We start from the raw sequence: 18,713 nt of genomic DNA on the forward strand, positions 1-18,713 counted from the left end.
GGAGGGGGCTGAGCTCAGGCCCAGGCTGCAGCAGAACCACTCTGCAGCTCCAGCTGTGACTTCTCTCCCATTGCCAGAGAGCAGGACGCCCACACCTGCTGTGCCCTCTCCTGGTCTGGCGGTCTCATCCCACGCACTCAGTCTCACTAGGGTTATCCCATGTCAGTGTTTCCCTAGCACTTGCCGGGAAACCTCGCCTTGCTGCCTAGACCCTATGAAGTCAAAGGAAGGAAGGCCCCGGAAGGAAACCTGCTGAGCCTTTTGTCCACAGTACCCTGGGGGTGGAACAGGGAGACTCCTACCATTTTTATATACTTAACGTATTGTTCTAACATTTGAAAAGACTTTAAATACAGAAAAACCAAAGCCAGTTGCAGAACTTGGGCAGCACAAGTGAGGCCCTGTGAGAAGTACTTCGGAAACAATTTCCTGCCAGGTCCACAGCACATCATCAGCATGAATGACTGAACTGAACCTGCTAACTCCATGCATCCCAGGCTGGCCTAAAGCTTGTGGTAATCCTCCTGCTGATTTTTGTTTAACTGTTACTTAAACACCATTTTGTTCCACCTTTACCACAAATGAGGCTTCAACCCTGTTTTCTCAGTGGGATCAATGACTTTTACTCAGTGAAGATCCAGCCAAGTTAGTTACACTGACCTAGTTTGAGACCCAAGTCCAATATGCATGCAAGAAGAACCACTCTGCGCTTGCAGGTGCCCAGGAAGATGGCACCAGAGGGCCATGTCACCAGTGTGGGGGTCACAACTGAGCACCGACAACCTCTGGCTTTCTGAGTGCTCTGCCCACAGGATGGACGCCGGGAGGAACTGTACTGGATCCTTTTTATTCCTACACTATAAAGGATACCAACAGAACTTCCGTGATGTGAGGAGACTTCAGCTCCCCAGACCTCGGGGCTCCCTCAGATTAGCCCTTCCTATTCTGTTCCTTCCCCTCTACTGTACCTCTCATCACTGGGACTGCTCCTTCTCAATCGAACCTTTTCTCCACATCACAATTGTTATCCCTTTCACGTGAGCTTCACAAGTCTTTCTTGGCACCTGAGCCAGTTCCTTGTTGCCAGCCCAGCTCCAAACAAGCCCCATCACTATGCCCACTGCTCCCTCTCCGTTCTGGTACTTGTGCCTCTTGTTGTCTCGAGAACCAGGTGCTGCTCTGGGTCACAGCCTCCTGGCCAGCCACTCTACATCCTTGTTAGGGTGCTGCATTCTGAGATGTACCTAAGTTCTTCCCTGACCCCCGAAGAAGGACAGATCTGACTGTCTCTCCAGTCCCCTCTAGCCATGTTTGGCCAGAGTGGTTTGGAAGCGGAGGACTGGCCCAGCCTGCCCCAGGTGGACCAGCAGAAGCTCACCGTGGTGTACTCAAAGTAGTACAGGCAGTTGTCAGTCAGAATGAACCAGCGCCTCTTCCAGGTCTTCACCCTGCCACCTGAGAGCAAAAAGAAGATGCTCTTGACACGAGACACCAAGGCAGGTGCATGCTATACACACACACACACACACACACACACACACACACACACACACACACACAGCTCTCTTCTCAGGGAGGGGATGGGATTGGGCGGGGTACCAGGAGAACACTTAGACTATGGCAAAATTTACATCAGTGACAAGACACAGCCAAGACAGAAGCATCTTTCACAGAGTGAAAGTCTATGGTATGAGCAGAGCAAGCGTGTCTGGGTGACACCCTGAGATGTCCCAGACAGCAAGATGAGAGCATGGGCTAGGGAGGAAGCCCCAGGGTGGTGATGGTGGAATGCAAGTGTACTTCAGGCTGGAGGAGCTGGCCATGCCCTGTGTGGTAGAGACAGGCAAAGAAAGGAAAGGAAGAAGGGAGGGTCAGTGCCCTGACACAGGTGGCATGGGCAGGGAGTTCCACGCAAGTGACAGAGAGAAGATCCAGAAAGTGAGGTACTGTGAGCCCTTACAACCAATCCATGGGCTTCCCTCACCCTCCTGCCTGTGGTGAAGTGCTACACTGGCTTCAGTCCCTTCAGTTAGTGTCCTGAAAGTCATGTCCCCAGAGCTCTAGGTGTGAATTGAAGCAGGACTCCTTCCCCAGGAGAGGACTAGCTTATCTAAGAGGTGGGCTCTGGAGCCTTCCCACTGTGGACTCATGTGACTCCTGAAAACTACGTAACTACAAGAGGCAGTCCTAACAGCCAGGAGGTGGTGACTAGCTGCTGGCCAGGGCCTTCCTCAGTCCTCTCCAACACTCTATGAGGTTACTCTACGCTGCGTATGGGGAAGGATGTGCGTCACTGTGTCCACTTTGAAGGGAGCTCTATCCTCACTTGCATCATGCTCAGGATCCCCACTTTCCCCAACTTACCTCTGGTCAAGGGAAGACTGTCTTGACATGAACCATTCAGAATTACCCAGGGCTTCCCATGCTGATACACACACGGCACTGCATGAACACCCTCTCCCTGATCCTTAGCACTTGCCCTTTGCTAGGGCCCAACTATGGAGCACATCACTTCTCTACAGTCTCCACGGAGGGCAGGGGAGTGGGCACCTGCCATGCCTACTTTCCTGACCTCTTGCTAACAGCCATGCAGAGCAGGGAAATTTTATAAAGACTGTTTCCAAATGCCAGCATCTGCCTGCAGGCTCATCCCTGAAATTTGAGAGAAGAGGTCCAGCGGAACGGATTAGGACCTAGACCTTTCTGGGGTATTTTACAGCTCTGCCTGGGTGCCTGAGCTGGAGGGGTAGGGAAGGAGATGTAAGTAGCCACCATTAACTACAAGATCCTAAATGACTGAGACCTAGGTTTCCAGATGGAGTATGCCACGAGCAATCATGTGCCAACAACCACGCCTCCTGTGTGGTATACAGTGAGGCACTCTCCCTCATGGTGATCTCTAAGTTTTATGGAAGCACCCCAAGGTTAAGTGGCATGAATGAGAAAAGACATAAGAGTACTATGACATGCGTGTTGGCAACAGGGAGGGCTGGGCAGAATTAGGACAAATGAAAGGAAGACAAAGAGTGCTCAAAACCGAAGGCAGTTTGTCTTAAAGTGGACCCTTCCCATTCTAGGTTGAGAGCTTCTGTCTTCCAGCCCCTTGGGGAGACCATTTCTCATACAGGGCTTGGTACACAAGGATGGTCAACCCATGCTGACCTCCCATGCACTCCATCACAGGACACTACCCCAGGAGACAATGGGACTCAGGAAATGATGGAAAAAGTGAGTTAGATACCAAAAGAAACAAGATGGCAGGAAATCAAGGAGAAAAAGCAGAGCCGGGAAGTTGTGTCTGGTTATAAAAGCTTCATTACGTCCCCTGGACAGCTGGCTGCACCACAGAGCCCTCTACCACAAAGCATCGCTGCGGGCCCACGGGGAACACTTCCACGTGGAAAGAAAAACAGACATGGGACAAGCAGACAGATCAATGTGCGCCTAGGACAGTCCCTGTGGAACTCACAGGACCCCCTCCCACGCAGGGCTCCACAGACCCTCCCTTAGACAGAAGGGCTGACACTGTCCTGACAGTCCAGCCTGCCTGCTCCCAGCACTGGAGGGAGCCTGTGTCTGTTCTCTTAGGGCAGCTCTGCTCTAGTCAGGCTTAGACATAGACCTGAGGAGCACTCAGATCCTCCATATGCTCCCCATATCAGCAACCAGAGAACTAAGAGGCCAATCTGGGTTTGAGAATGACTGAAACAGAGGAGTATGTGCACCATTAGAAACGCAGACAGAGGACCCAGGCTGTGAGGCCTCTCTGATACTCAGGAAACGGAATCAAGGACAACAGGTGGGGCTCTGGTTTGGGGGTTTGGAAGACACCATTTCTCTCTTTCATAGAAAGGCAATGCCCCAAGTGCCATCTAATTTAGTCTTTCCTCAACTCCTTCATCCACCATGGTGTCAGAAACACATGGCTTTAGGAAGTTACAGGGCAGCACCCTCTTCTCTGATTCCTCACGTCAGAAATTACTTTTGATCAGGTTGACGCACGGGTGTCAATTTGAATTCAGTAATTCCCAGGAGCAGGAAGCCAGTGCCTCTCTGCCCTCCTCAGCTCGCTCTGGGCTAGGACTGCACGACTACTCGCAGTTTGGGACCTCTGAGCTGGTGGCTGCTGAACCACTCTCTCCTCCACCGAGAGGCAATGTGAGCACTGCCCCAAACCCTGATCCTGGCCAGTTCCCTAGGGACTGTACAGTAAGTTAGAAGCAGCATTAACACTACTACCAGCAATTAAAAAACAAAATAACCAAAAATAACAAAGTAAAAAACGCTGCAGCAATGACAGTGGCCTGGGCAGAGTGAGCGAGCAGGTTGCAGGGTTACATACCTCCTGGAGTTTGGGGCAAGGAAAAGGAGAGCCAAAATCATGGAAACATAAATGAGGAGAAAAGAAAATTAAAACAAAGAAATCAAACCCAGTTCCTCAATCTTAAAGTGCAGCGCACCAGTCACATTTATGTATGCCTGAAGAGGGAGGTGAACCTGGAAACACTGATGGCCAGGGGACCACCCATGCTGTACAGCAAGGTTGGAGGCCTTACCCACACCTGGCCTAACAGTGCCACAAATCCATTATTGTAAGGTCAGCGTTTGCCAGACTCCTCACAATCCGGAGCAAAGAGGGGGATGTGCAGCACTTCTGAGAAAGTCAATATCTTCCTTAAGACACTCATCATTTTATAAATGTGTGCAAGGACGCACACATATACACCCATGGATATACATGTACACATGTGTGTACACAAGGACACACATGCTTATGGCTCTCTGCATACAGGGACATATACAGACAACTACAGATGGCACAAAGTCCTACCCTGTGCAGCACACAGACACATAGGACTGAGTCTCAGTGTGCCACAATGGAAACACCCTATCGGGAGTCTAGGCAGTTAGGAAACGTGAAGCAATGGCCCCACAATTAATGGGTCCCATATTGTTAGATTTTTATTCTTTGGGATGAGGCCTTGCTCTACCACGAAGCTGGCTTGATTTCATGGGCTCCAGGGATTCTCCTGATCTGTCTCCTAAGTGTCTGGGATCTCAGGTGTGCACCATTGCACTCAGCTTAAATTTTTGACTTTTAAAAATATAGGATGCCTCATGAATTTGCATGTCATCCTGGTACAAGAGCCAAGATAATATCTGTTCTAATTTTAGTGTCTCAGCTGTCAAAGCCAACACTTAGCATTCGCATGGAAACAAATCTCCCTGGAGGGAAGGAAATCTAAATTTGGACACACTTTTGAAATTCCCGGCACATTTCCTCTTCACTCTCTGGGTTGGGCAAGAAGAATGTGGAGAAGGTTGCCCATGCATTAACCATTTCAGAGCCTTCAATCAGACCCTCTGCTTAGAGCTTACTGACAGTTGGCCACAGTCAGACACTGCAGGGCTCTAATCTGTGAAGCAGTACTTGAAAGGAATTTATGAATCGTCATGTGTAAACACATGCTTTGGGCCTTTTAAAGGAAATGTCAACCCTAAGCTATCTGGATGAGTTAGTAGCAGAGGGCATGTATCTTACTTTCCATGGATGTGTCAGTAATGGCCAAGATGCTGCTGGTCGGGGCAAGTAACCGAGATGGAAGAAGAGCATGTCTCCAATAGAATATGCCCTGCTGATATGGGATTCAGCTCATCAAAGGCCAAGGAAGAAGGAAACTGGAATGTGCTCTCTAGTGGTCAAAAAATTTGAACATTTTCATGTCCAGAGAGTTCAGAGACCTCCCATATGTCTGATAATAAAGCAACCACAGGTGGACATGAATATGCACGAGAACCCACTGAATTTCTTCTGTTTAGTTACTCTGTCACCTTCCTGGCAAGGCATGACCATAAATCTTAACAATACAGGCTCACTTCTGGCAGAGGGAAGAGAAATGCACCTGCAGCTACTGATGACACAATCATTAATGGGGCTGATTGGGACCGGAAAGGGGCCACTGCCAGAGCATGAGGAAGAGTGCTGTGGTTTGCGCTGCAGCCAAGGGCTCTAGATTTGCCATGCACACTGCCTGTGGGAGCCAGATGCAGAGGGAAGTGATGATGCACTGGGTGGGGCAGGAGTGCAGGGGTAAATCTGGGATGGGAAGTAGAGAGATGGATATGGCTGGTTACCCTCCCAAGGGTAAGGAGGCAGAGGCGGGTGGTGGATCATAGAAAGTGCCTCATAGAACATGGCCATCTATTCAGGAGTGAACACAAGAGGGCTCAGATACACATGGGCAATGTTTATAAAGGCAAAGTCTGTGTCCAGGAGTCTCCGTTCTATGGTGAGTGGCTTCAGCAGCTTCCTGTCTGGAGGTGGACTGTTGTAAGAACACAACTCAGGGCAGTCTCTGTGGGACGCCTGTGACATGCCCCCTTCCCCACACCCCAAGCCTGTGAGCATACAGCCCTTCTTCCTGAGCTCTGTTGCAGGGACCCCAAGCTGGGGAAGGTTACTTACCGAGTTTCAGCAGCCAGCCTTCTCGGTCTGGATTGAAGAAAGTGTGAGTGAGGTCATTGCCATCATCTTCTGGGATCTTAAAGGGCTCGTTTTTAATGCTCTCATAGAGGTTCTGGGATAGAAGATGACATTGCACGTCTCATTCTAGAAGCAGCTGTTCTTTCTCCCCTCTCTACTCATTCCACGGGCATTCACTGTGAGCCTGGGGTAAGGACTAGAGAAAAACCAACCATTTTTCTGCTCTACAGAAGCTTCCAGGGACAAAAATAAGATGCCTGGTGGATAATTAAGGAAGAAAAAAATAGCAGCTTGGAGTCTACTCAAGCCTTTAGTTTCAGATTTAGAAGCCTCTTCCCCTTCCTGTTTCTCAGCTGGCCTTTGTGAAATTCACATATTTAAATGAATTAAGAGAGCAGGCACTTGGCAAGTTACCCCCTGTCTCTTCTCCTACAGAAATGATCCTGTTCTGAGCAAACGCTTTGCCTGATGAAATGAAGCCGCTCTGGCCCTGCTCACCCGGAGCAACTCCTCAGGCAGGTCTCCTCCATCATTGATGCCCCGATTCATGGCAATGAACCTCTCCACCGTAGGCTTGTCTTTGACATTGGGGTTGTGTAGGCTGGTATTCAGCATTATGATGGCAAAGGAGAGGACGTAGCAAGTGTCTAGGGAAGAGAAGAACAGGATGTGAGAGCAAAGGAAACACCCACCCAGGACAGGAGACACTAAACCGAGTAAGATCAAGAATATAAGATCATGGGCAGGAAGAGTGGGTGAGCCGAGCACACACTCTTGTTCCCAGGCTTACGCTTCTGAAAGGGGCAAGACACACGAGCGTACCGAAGCCACTCAGTTTCTTCAGACAGAAAGAATAGGGAAACAATAAAATGGCCAGCTGGGGGCATCCCTTAGTCCCAGCACTCAGGAGGCAGATTTCTTGTGAGTTCCACTACAGTCTGGGCTCTAAAGGGAGTTCCAGGCCATCTAGGGCCACACAACAAAACTCCAAACCAATACAATGTATAAAAAAGATTAAAAACTACCTAAAATTCTATTAAGTACTGTGGGATGATCCTTCTGTATGCTGTGAATATGTATTACTCTCATTGGTTAATAATAAAGCTGTTTGGCCTATATCAAGACAGGATAAAGTTAGGTGGGACCATCAAACTGAGGACTGGGATGAAGAAGGGCAGAGTCAGGCTAGACTCAAGGGATCTGCCCAAGAAGCAAGATGCCAGAGGACTGGTAAAGCCACAGCTCACATGGCAATAGATGAATAGAAATGGGTTAGTTTTTTTTTTTTTTAAATAAGTAACTTTTTTTTCTTTGTTTGTTTTTCTTTTCTTTCTTTCTTTCTTTTTATTTTTAAGCTGAGGATCGAACCCAGGGCCTTGCACTTGCTAGGTAAGCGCTCTACCACTGAGCAAAATCCCCAACCCAAAATGGGTTAATTTAAAAGTAAGAGCTAGTTAATAATAAGCCTGAGTTAGTAGCTGAGAATTCTGTAATTAATATAAGCGTTTGTGTGTTTGTTTGGAACTGGGAGGTTGGGTCAAAAAAATTCCACTTCTGCTTACAATTCAGTAATAATTTGGTCTGCTTTTTTCTTCTATATAAATGTGACTATGTAATAAAATCACTTTATAGACACTGTAACACACTGTCCTCCCAACACATACATATGGGATACATACTTACATAGGGGATAAATACATACACATACATATACAAGTAATATACACACACACACTTATATACACACACATACATGCATACATATATACACAAACACACAAACATGCATACACACATACACATATATATACATACACACATGTACACACACATACACACACACATATATACATACACACATGTACACACACATATATACACACACATACATATACACACATACATATGCTTTTTTGTTAATCTTATCATTTTCCCATGCCAATATCTTTTACAAGATCATGATTTTCTTTCCAAGACAAGGTATGCTTAGCTGACTACAGTCATAATTCTGCTTCTCCCTCCTGAGTAGCTAGGATGACAGACAAATGCTATAGCAGCCTGCTTCTAGAGACATCTTCAACAGTTACATGTTCGGAACCCAGGGCCTCATGTATGTGAGGCAAGTACTCTACCACTAAGCCACAACCAGGTCTTACTGTGCCTCAGTGGTGGTCTTCTGGATGCTTCTAATCTTTCACCGTATACACACCATTAAGAAACTGTTTCTGGGGGTTGGGGATTTAGCTCAGTGGTAGAGTGCTTGCCTAGCAAGTGCAAGGCCCTGGGTTCGGTCCTCAGCTCCAGAAAAAAAGAAAGGATCGAAGGAAGGAAGGAAGGAAGGAAGGAAGAAAGGAAGGAAGGAAGGAAGGAAGAAAGGAAGGAAGGAAAAGAAAAGAAAAGAAAAGAAAGGAGAAAAGAGAAGAGAAGAGAAGAGAAAAGAAAAGAAAAGAAAAGAAAAGAAAAGAAAAGAAAAGAAAAGAAAAGAAAAGAAAAGAAAAGAAAAGAGAAGAAACGAAACTGTTCTTGGCATGGACTCAGCCTCTTGTCTTAGAAATCCTTCACTGCCAAGAAGAGAACCTTATGGAAAAAGCTCTCCTCCCACACTCACCTGTGGACTGGAACACCCCGTTATTGCACTGACAGTACCGCTGGGCAAAGGCCTCCATCATCCGGTCAATCTTCTGGGCCTCTCCAGGGAGCCGGAAGCTCCATAGGAACTGCCTAAGGGTGGAGACAGGAGCATTGCTTTGACTTGTTCTGTTGCTGGTCATGGCTTTAGTATCAGAAGGCAAAGGGAGGTGAGGGGGCTTCAGTCCATTTTTACAGAAATTGAACAGAAGCCAATTTAGCCACCGCCCATCACTGTGGCCTTAACTGGAGGTAAGGTGCTTAGGTAAACCGAGAAATTGAGATTTTCCTATTCCAAAGAACAGCTCCCCCTCTTCAGAACTGAAGCACAGATGTTAATCATTTAAAGTGAACTCTAAGGTAAGGATTCATTCAGAGCATTCATGATGAAACCATGTAGTAACATGGGCCCACAGCCATGGGTTTAGTTCTGCAATTACTGCACGTATTAAAAATCACAGCTCAAAAAATAACCTCAGGATTTATACCTACAGCAGAGAAAATTAAAAAGACAGTTTCTTCAAAAGGCACAAAATAAGCTTTGTTAAAAAACTAAAGTTGCTAAGTAGTGGTGGCGCACGCCTTTAATCCCAGCACTCTGGAGGCAGAGGCAGGTGGATCTCTGTGAGTTTAAGCCCAGCCTGGTCTACAGAGCGAGTTCCAGGACAGCCAGGGCTACCTAGAAAAACCTTGTCTCGAAAAACCAAATTTAAAAAAAAAAGTTGATTTTTTTTTTCTTTTTAAAATGAAACACACAGCTACCTAGTTTAGGATAAGAAATTCAAGGGCTTTCTATTCTGAAGAGTAGGAACAACTGCAATATTTGAGTACTGAATAGTCCTTCCACCCCAGACCAAGAACTGTCCTAGCAAACGCTTTCCCACTCATAGGCATGCACATGGCCTCCCCTGAAATACTTCAAGATAGTGACAACAACCCCCACGACAGAACTGCAGTCCAACAGAACACAGGATGGCCACGCTCCCACTCCACGGTGCCCCACTGACAACACCCACCGCAAGGCCTGGACGAGGTTCAGGTCGGTGAACTCATGCAGCTCTACAAACGCATGCAGGACCTGGATGCTGAACTCATCTCTGTCAGGAAACAAACAAGAGGCAGGGATGGAGCACAAGTCAGATCCCTGTCACCAAGGCCAACACCCATCCTGATCCCAAGCAGATGGTATCTCCTGAGTCCCAGGCTAGGAGGCCTCTCAAGTCTGGCCATCCATAGGAGGACACTGGACAGGCTCTGTTTACTAACTAAACAAGCAAGGAACCTGCATACCCCTGGACAGGTAAGTTAGTGTTCCTCAGAACACTTCCACTCAACACCACAGGCTACTGTTGCCCTCATACCACAGCCACCCCATGAACTTGGGCACCAGGGGGCTGTTTCCTCCCATGATTCTGACAACACCCTCTCTGAAGGCCTCACCTCTCCCCAAGGTAGTCACCAATGGCTGTTTTGTTGAGCCCTTCCCCTTTGTATAAGAACTGGGCAATATCTTCACAGGTATTCTTCAGCAGGTCATTCTCTATTAAGAACTGGATCCCCTGCAGAAAGACCAGAAAGAGCCGGTGACAATGAGGGAGGCAGAGGCTGCCATGGGCCCTGGAGCACGTCCAAGAAACATCCACCAGCAGACACCGACAGAGGCATTGCAGGTTAGGAACTAGAGCCCCAGACTCTAGACAATGGGGGTAACCACTCAACATCCAGTCCAGAACACCGTAGCTTAGGAAAAACGCCTCTGGTTCCCATCTGACCACTAAGAAAGCCCCACCTTCAAACTCTGGCCTTTGTCATTTTCATTTTTGCTTTTTACCTTTTTAGGATCCATGTTAAATTTCTTCCTGCCCATGGCTACCTGTTTGTTCCTCTGCATGTTTTTCCTGGAAGAGAAGTGTAGCCATTAGTGCTCTGGCAGCAGGCAGTTCTGGCGGGGGCAGTTCTGGCGGGGGCAGTTCTGGCAGGGGCAGTTCTGGCGGGGGCTAGAGCAGTCCTCACATGCGCCTGCTGACAGCTTTGGAAGACTGGTCCAGCTAAGCATGGTCAGCTGAAGCTCTGGCCCAGGCTCAGGCTCAGGCTCATTTGCCTCTTTCCCTCTAGATTCATGGTTTCTCTTAGAATTTTTATTTTCTTAAGCTTTGTCATCTACATATTGTAGAATCTGCCCATTTTAAGTGTAAGCTTTTAGTAAGCTAAGTTGTGCAACCATTACCATAACCAGTTTTAGAACATTTTCATCAGTCCAACAAAATTCCCCATACCCATTTCCAGTTTACCCACATTTCTAATTCAACCCCCAGGAGCTCTCAGTCAACTTTCTGTGCACAGATCTGCCTGGTTCTGCAGCTTCTGTGTGGACAGAATCATGGAGTGTCTAGACTTTTGTTTAGCATGCTGTCTTCAAGGTTTGCAGCACAACACTCTGCCTACTGCTTAGCGACGTTCCTCTACATTCTACCTCCATCTGCTTTTCAGATGATAGACAGAATCAAGATTGGGGTCATTACACACAGGGCTGTTATCAGCACATGTCCACCCTTGTGGCGGACACGTTTTCCTTTCTTTTGGGCAGAAGGGTCAAGGTTGTATCAAGACAGGTCATGTAGTACTTTTATATTTAACTTTTTAGGATGCTGTACAAACAAGCAACAGTTTTCTTAACTGTGCATCAGCCTAAACAAATGCAAGTTCACAGACCATGCTTCTCAAGGTGTGGTCACAAACATCTGAGGGAGCGAGTCAGATGTAGAATGCCAGCTCTCACTCACACACCTAATGTGTCTGTGAAGGGATCAGGACTCCTGCCCATTTTATCCAATCCTACAGACGAACTGAGTTACAGGTTCTGGGTTAGTGACTCAGAAGTTTTAGGGGTAGAGTCTAGGTGACATTTTTTAAACCTCCTGTAAGTCTGGTGTATACGGGAACCAACAGTAATTTTACAGTTTCTGAGCAAATGAGTTATTCAGAAATAACTTATTTATTGTCTTAAGGAGCACATCAGCACTGACTGAATCCCCAGAGGTAGACTGATAGAAGCAGATGCAGAGATCCATGGCCAGGTGCCAGGCTGAGCTCCAGGAATCCAAACAATGAGAGAGGGGAGGGATTCTATGAGCAAGGGACATCGAGACCATGAGGGGAAAAATTACAGAAACGACCAGCCAAACTAGTGGAAATACATGAACTGTGGACCAATAGCTTAGGAGCCCCCATGGTACTGGACTAAGCCCTCTGGATAGGTGAGACAGTTATTTAGCTTGAACTGTTTAAGGGGCCCCCAGGCAGTGGGGTCGGGAACTGTCCCTAGTGCATGAGTCGGCTTTTTGGAGCCTAGTGCCTATCGTGAGACATTTTGCACAGCCTTGGTGCAGGGAGGAGGGGCTTGGACCTGCCTCAACTGAATGTACCAGGCTCTGCTGACTCCCCATGGCTTGGAGGAGGTGGGAATGGGGAGGTGGGTTAGGGAGGAAGGCTGGGGGGGGGGGGTAGAAGGAGGGAGGACAGGGGAATCTGTAGTTGGTATGTAAAATGAATAGAAAATCTCTTTAATAATAATAATAATAATAATAATAATAATAATAATAATAATAAAAGAAAGTCCCTCTTTTCTTTTTTTGTGGTTGAGACAAGGAGGTTACTCTGTAGCTCAGGGTGGGCAGAAACTCACAACAATCCTCTTGCCTCTGCCTCCCAAATACTGGGATTACAGGCGTGAACCCACTATGGTTAGCTAGGCTGACTTGAGGTTTGGAATGAACAGGTATGAGTCTCAGGTTATCTAATTACATTTTCCCTAAATCCAAGAATACTACTTTGATCCATATTTCAAAACAAAAAACAAAACAAAACAAAACAAACAAAAACAAGAAAAGGCAGCTGGTTTCCTATTAGAGTATGCAATACTTGGAGGCCCTACAATGGCAAGGCACATAAACACCCACAAGGGCCCTCAGCATCCTTTGCCTTGGTCTGGTTCCTTACTGAAGGCTTCCTGTGTCTCTGGCAAGCCCAGAACCAAGAGTCTAGACTTCAATAGTATACTTCCCGATCTCTGCCAGCTACTATTGCTGCTTCTGACCACTCTGAGTGCTTACAGGGGTGGCTAGCTAACTTCACTGGCTCCCCATGAATGAGCTCCCACCCCTAGCCATTCGGCATTGTAGCTTATGACTGCCTGGTATACTCCCAGGACTCGGCTGGCTAAAGTTCCCAGTTCTCCATGAGTCAGCTCCTGCCCCTAGCTATCCATTGTTGTCTATGACTGAAGGGATAGTCACTGTAGGTGGCTGGCTAACGTCATTAGCGTCTATGGGTCAGCCATCCTAACTTCAGCACAGTCTCCCTTGGACACCAGCTGCATCAACTAGGTCAACTTGAGAAAGCTTTATGTCTCACAGTATTATGTTGTCTCTACTTCTTACATAGTGTTTGGAGTTATTGCTACAGAATGCTGATTAGGACTTTGATTACAAGCACGACACCACACCTATGGAAAAGCCAGAATTAATAAGAAATCCTGACTACACAGATGCTCAGAACCTGCAGAACAGCTCTCCTTTTGATCTTCAATATTGGAAAACTAGCTTAAACTCCAGAGTTTAAACCAAAAATCACTGACATGTGGCTCTTGGGCTCCCAAGCACCAGATGCACTGATGAAAGTTGGTCTTTTTTCTTTATGTTATCTTTACATTTTGTTACTTATTTTGTTTGTGTGCGCCTACCTGATGTGCACGCATGGGTGTGGAGGTCAAAAGACCGCTCTGTGGAGTCAGCTCTCTGTTCCCCTTTACACAGGTTAAGAGGTTGCCTCAGGCCAGCAGGTTTGCCCGGCAAACACCTCTGTGTGCTGAGCCATCTTGTCCGCCCTTACACGTCACCTTTAAGGGCATTCTTCATGTTTTAAGCTTCATCAGATGATGGTGTTGCTTGTTTACTCAAAGTTCCCACGGTATCCCATTGTCCACTCAGATCGAGCATCTCCAAACGAGGCACGATTCTCTAGCTCAGGATGGGCAGATCAGGACTCCATGGAAAGAACTAAGCCCAGTGAACAGAGAGCTGGTTTTCTTAAGTTCACCAGCTGAGTGTTCTCAGTGCCTAGCTGCTGACACCGCGGGGGTCTTCAGTCCACTGGGACTGTGATAACCCACAGGACATTAAGCAAACAGTATCCCGAATTCCACGTATGTGTGCTGGCACCAAAAGACACAGAAAGGAAGTATACTATGATATTAATTGTGGTTCTCTCTGGGTTGCTGATCATGGGAAATCTGCTTTCTTCATGCTTTTCCATCTTTTGCCAGTTTATTGCAATAAACATATATTCCTGGATAGTGAGATGACTCAACAGGTACAGGGACTTGCAGCTAAGCAGACCATCTAAACTCAATCCCCTGGACCCACAGTAGGACAGAGCTGGCTCCACAAAGTTGTCCTGATTTCTACATGTGTGCTGAGGCACATGTGCTCACGTCCACTAAATATCTAAATAAATAAATGTAATTTTTAAAATTAAAAAAATTCACTTAGAACCAGGAAAAGGCCAATAATTTGATTTTTAAATTCAGAGATTGTTAGCATTTAGGCATCTGTACTGGCCTGCCCTTAGGTCCTGACAGGATATGTCCTCAGCTGCAACCACCAAGAGCACCCCCTGTGCACATTAGCTTCTTTCCTTATAATAAAAGCGGGCCTTGCCCACCTCTTGTCTCTTTCTCTTCCTCCATTCTCGTCCCCAGGGACCGTTTTTGTCCCCTTCTCTGTCCTTCCCCCAAGAGCCCTGTTGTATGGTGTGACTCCTTCTTGTCACTTTTAAAATACAACAGAGATAATTCTCATTCAGTGCAAGGCTCGCATCCTCAGTACCCCATTCACAGTTTTGACAGGCATGCGTGCGTGCGTGCCCTGGTGACCACCCCAGAAAGCCTGCTCCCATCTTCCCACTAGGTTCTGGTCAGGGCTCCCTCTGACACCGGCCAGAATCCACTGCCATTCCTAACGGTGTGTCCTGGTTTTCATCTCAGCTTTATGACAGAAGTATGTATTATGTCCATGTGGTACTATGTATACACATATGAACAGCTTCTCTAGCCTGTGTCTGTGGGGCCTGCACACGCTCCTGCACCGGATCAGTATGCTCCTCCAATACGACTGAGTAATGGGCCATTGTCCCAGCCTACTTATGCATGTATCTACTGGTGGACAGGTGGGCAATTTCTAGCTTGGTTGATTTTAATAAGAATGCTGTAAATAACCTTGGTAAAGGTTTTTGTGGACATATTTTCATTCTCTTGAGTAAACACCCGAATTGCTGGGTATCAGCACTGGACATGTATTTAATATCTTTTGATTCTAGCCATTCCAGGATATGCGAGGCTGCGTTTCATGGTAGTTTTACATTGCTCACCCTCATAGCTAATGATACCAAGTCTCTTTCACACAAGCATCTTTTTTTGTTGTTGTTGTTTTTGTTTTGGTTTTTTGAGATAGGGTTTCTCTGTGTAGTTTGGTGCCTTGCTCTGTAGTCCAGGCTAGCCTCGAACTCACAGAGGAGGCCGGGCTCTGCCTCTCGAGTGCTGGGATTAAAGGCGTGCGCCACCACTGTCAGACCGGAGCATCTATTATTTACTGCCTCTTGCATGAGGATCTGCTCAGGACCTGTGTCCATCTTCTCAGGTAGTCTATGTGTCACTGCACTGTGTGAGCGTCTATTCTGGACAAGGTCTTCCTCAGATACACAAGCTGCAGCTACCTTCCCCTACTTTGCGACTTGTCTATTTCTTCAGCAATTACCTGCTTGTTGTTGGGAGAGCTGCTGATGGTGGCATTGAATCTAGGGCCTCACACATGCCAGACAAGTATTCTACCACTGAATCACATCCCTAGCCTGTTTGTTTGGTTGGTTTTTGGTTTTTTAGATGGTGTTTCACTATGTAGCCCTGGCTGTCCTGGAACTCATGATGTAGACCAGGACGGCCTCAAAGTCACAAAGATCCACCTGCTTCTTCCTTCCAAGTGTGGGAATTACAGGTGTGCAACATCACACCCAGCCTGTTACCTTTTCTAGAGCAGAAGCTTTAAATCTAGATGAACCCTTTTGTTTGTTTGTTTTCACACAGGGTTTCTCTGTGTAGCCCTGGCTGTCCTAGAACTCACTCTGTACACCAGGCTGGTCTTGAACTCAGAGATCTGCCTGCCTCTGCCTCCTGAGTGCTAGGGTTTAAGGTATGTACCACCACCACCTGGCTCTCTAGATAAACTCTTAATCTACCAATTTCTATGTTTTTTTTTTTTTTTAATAGACAGTAAGGGGCTGCAGAGGTGGCCTCTTGCAGAGGAACAGGGATCAGTTCCCAACACCCACATGGTGGCTCACAACCATCCATAACTTCAGTTCCAGGGGATCTGATGCCCTCTTCTGACCTCCATGGGCACTAGGCACAAGTGTAGTGCACAGACATACTTGCAGGCAAAGCAGTCAATACATAAACATTTTTAAATCTAAAATAAAAAATGTAATAGAAAGTAAGAAAGCTGTGACCCTAAAGACAGCCCAGAGGCTGACAGTGCCCTCCTAGCTGCTCTCTGTGGAGGACGTAGCTTCTCCCTAATGGCACTGCCCACACAAGTTTAAAATAACAAATCAAAGGGCCTTATGAAGTCAGACAGGGAGGATTAGGCTTAGAAAAACACAGACACAGAGGGAACTAACTGGAAGCAGATCGTTTATCGAGTGAGGCAGTAGAAACGGCCTGGGAATTCCATTCAAAGTCACTGACATCTTGTCATTTTACACTGTAATCATTTCCACATTCTTCTCCCCTAAGCATAAGGAAGTGCAAGTGAACTTGACATTACACCACACACAAGTGGGCACACCAGCTTTCGAAAATCACATTAGCAGCGTGTACTAGGCTTTTCCATTAAACAAAAGTAAAACAGAAAATTTAAAAATTCATACAGAGTGGACAACATAAGGGGAAATAAATAATCTATACAACAATTTATGAGCACTTAGAGCAGTGTTCTCAACCTTCCTAATGCTGTGACCATTTAATACAGTGCCTCATGCTATGGTGACCCCCAACCATAAAATTATTTGGTTGCAACTTCACAACTGTAATTTTGCTACTGTTTTGAATCATAATCTGATATGCAGGATATCTGATATGTGACTCCTGTGAAAGGGTCGTTCCCCAAAGGGGTCATGACCCATAGGCTGAAAACAGCTGACTTAGGTTTTCAGGTACCTTTGAATTTTCTAGCTGGGTTTTATACATGTGAAAGGTGTCCTGTGGCCAGGTATAGTGGCGCACACCTTTAATCCCAGCACTTGGGAGACAGAGGCAGTGGATCTCTGTGACCAGGTCAGCCTGGGCTACATAGCGAGTTTCAGGACAGCCAAAGCTATGTAGAAGGGCTATGTCTCAAAAAAAAAAAAAAAAAAAAAAAAAAAAAAAGTTTCCTATGTTCAGATCCTTGCGGTAAGGACTCAGAGGAAGGAGAACCCTGCTTTCTCCTTGAACATGACAGAACATGTGGGGAGGATGGTGCACTGGGAGCTAGACCACAAGGCCCACCCAGCAGCAAGGCAGACTCACCTTTCCTCTGTGGATCCCAGGCTTTCAATTTCATTAGCGACTTCTGCTATCTCGTCCTTCAGCCTCTGTAAACAGGAGTTACCAGGATGAGAGCTGCAGACCACAGTGACACTTCCAAAACCTTTCACACAACTCCCTCCATCCCAAGACCATGACACAGCAGGACAGGATGACAACAGAGGCACATGCAGAAACTCTAAGAGGTCAACTAGGAGAGTGGATTTACTCCACAAGTGTCTCCTGGGCTCCCGGCAGACAGTAAGCTTTTCAGGACTGCAAAGGTGGGAAGACAGCTACTTGGCCCACGGCCCCGGACTGGGGAGAAGTGTCTTAGGCACATGCACTCTGTTAAGAAGGTGCACTCGAAGAAGAACAGCCACTTTGGCACAGTCTTTCAGAACAGTCTGCAGTTCCCAAACCTAGTATGATGGAACTCACAGCACACAGGCACCCACACACATGGTTGGCTGGATCAGCAAAGGCTGTGCTGGACCTACACTGCTGCTTCATGCTGCTATAACTGGACATGGGAATGTCCCACTAAATCTGCTGACCATTCACCCCCAGCATCAAAATCACTACCAGCCACTGCCTCCCCTTCACTCAGTCTTGTAAGGGAGGCGAGTATGCTGTGGGATGTTCTGTATGGCAAATGTGTTGCTCTGATTGGTTAGTAAATAAAACACTGATTGGCCAGTAGTCAGGCAGGAGGAAGTATAGGCGGGACGAGGAGGAGAAGAATTCTGGGAAGTGGAAGGCTGAGTCAGAGACACTGCCAGCCGCCACCATGACAAGCAGCATGTGAAGACGCCGGTAAGCCACGAGCCACGGTATAGATTTATGGGAATGGATTAATTTAAGATATAAGAACAGTTAGCAAGAAGCCTGCCACGGCCATACAGTTTGTAACCAATGTAAGTCTCTGTGTTTACTTGGTTGGGTCTGAGCAGCTGTGGGACTGGCGGGTGACAAAGATTTGTC

The 18,713-nt window shown here is 47.0% G+C and overlaps 1 protein-coding gene across 3 annotated transcripts in view; it reads right to left on the bottom strand.

The window, feature by feature from the left end:
• Cyth1 (cytohesin 1) overlaps positions 1-18,713 on the bottom strand; it is a 95,530-nt gene that overhangs the window by 15,925 nt on the left and 60,892 nt on the right. For all 3 annotated transcript variants that reach the window (XM_006990267.3, XM_042283191.2, XM_076543837.1), the window contains exons 3-10: positions 17,733-17,797; positions 10,944-11,010; positions 10,553-10,671; positions 10,129-10,209; positions 9,093-9,205; positions 6,983-7,131; positions 6,467-6,578; positions 1,379-1,455 (exon numbers count right to left, since the gene is read on the bottom strand). In XM_006990267.3, the coding sequence (XP_006990329.1) occupies positions 1,379-1,455; positions 6,467-6,578; positions 6,983-7,131; positions 9,093-9,205; positions 10,129-10,209; positions 10,553-10,671; positions 10,944-11,010; positions 17,733-17,797 (783 nt within the window). The remainder of the gene's footprint in view (positions 1-1,378; positions 1,456-6,466; positions 6,579-6,982; positions 7,132-9,092; positions 9,206-10,128; positions 10,210-10,552; positions 10,672-10,943; positions 11,011-17,732; positions 17,798-18,713) is intronic.

The sequence above is a fragment of the Peromyscus maniculatus genome, chromosome 8 (genome assembly GCF_049852395.1).
Source record: "Peromyscus maniculatus bairdii isolate BWxNUB_F1_BW_parent chromosome 8, HU_Pman_BW_mat_3.1, whole genome shotgun sequence".
Taxonomy (NCBI): domain Eukaryota; kingdom Metazoa; phylum Chordata; class Mammalia; order Rodentia; family Cricetidae; genus Peromyscus; species Peromyscus maniculatus.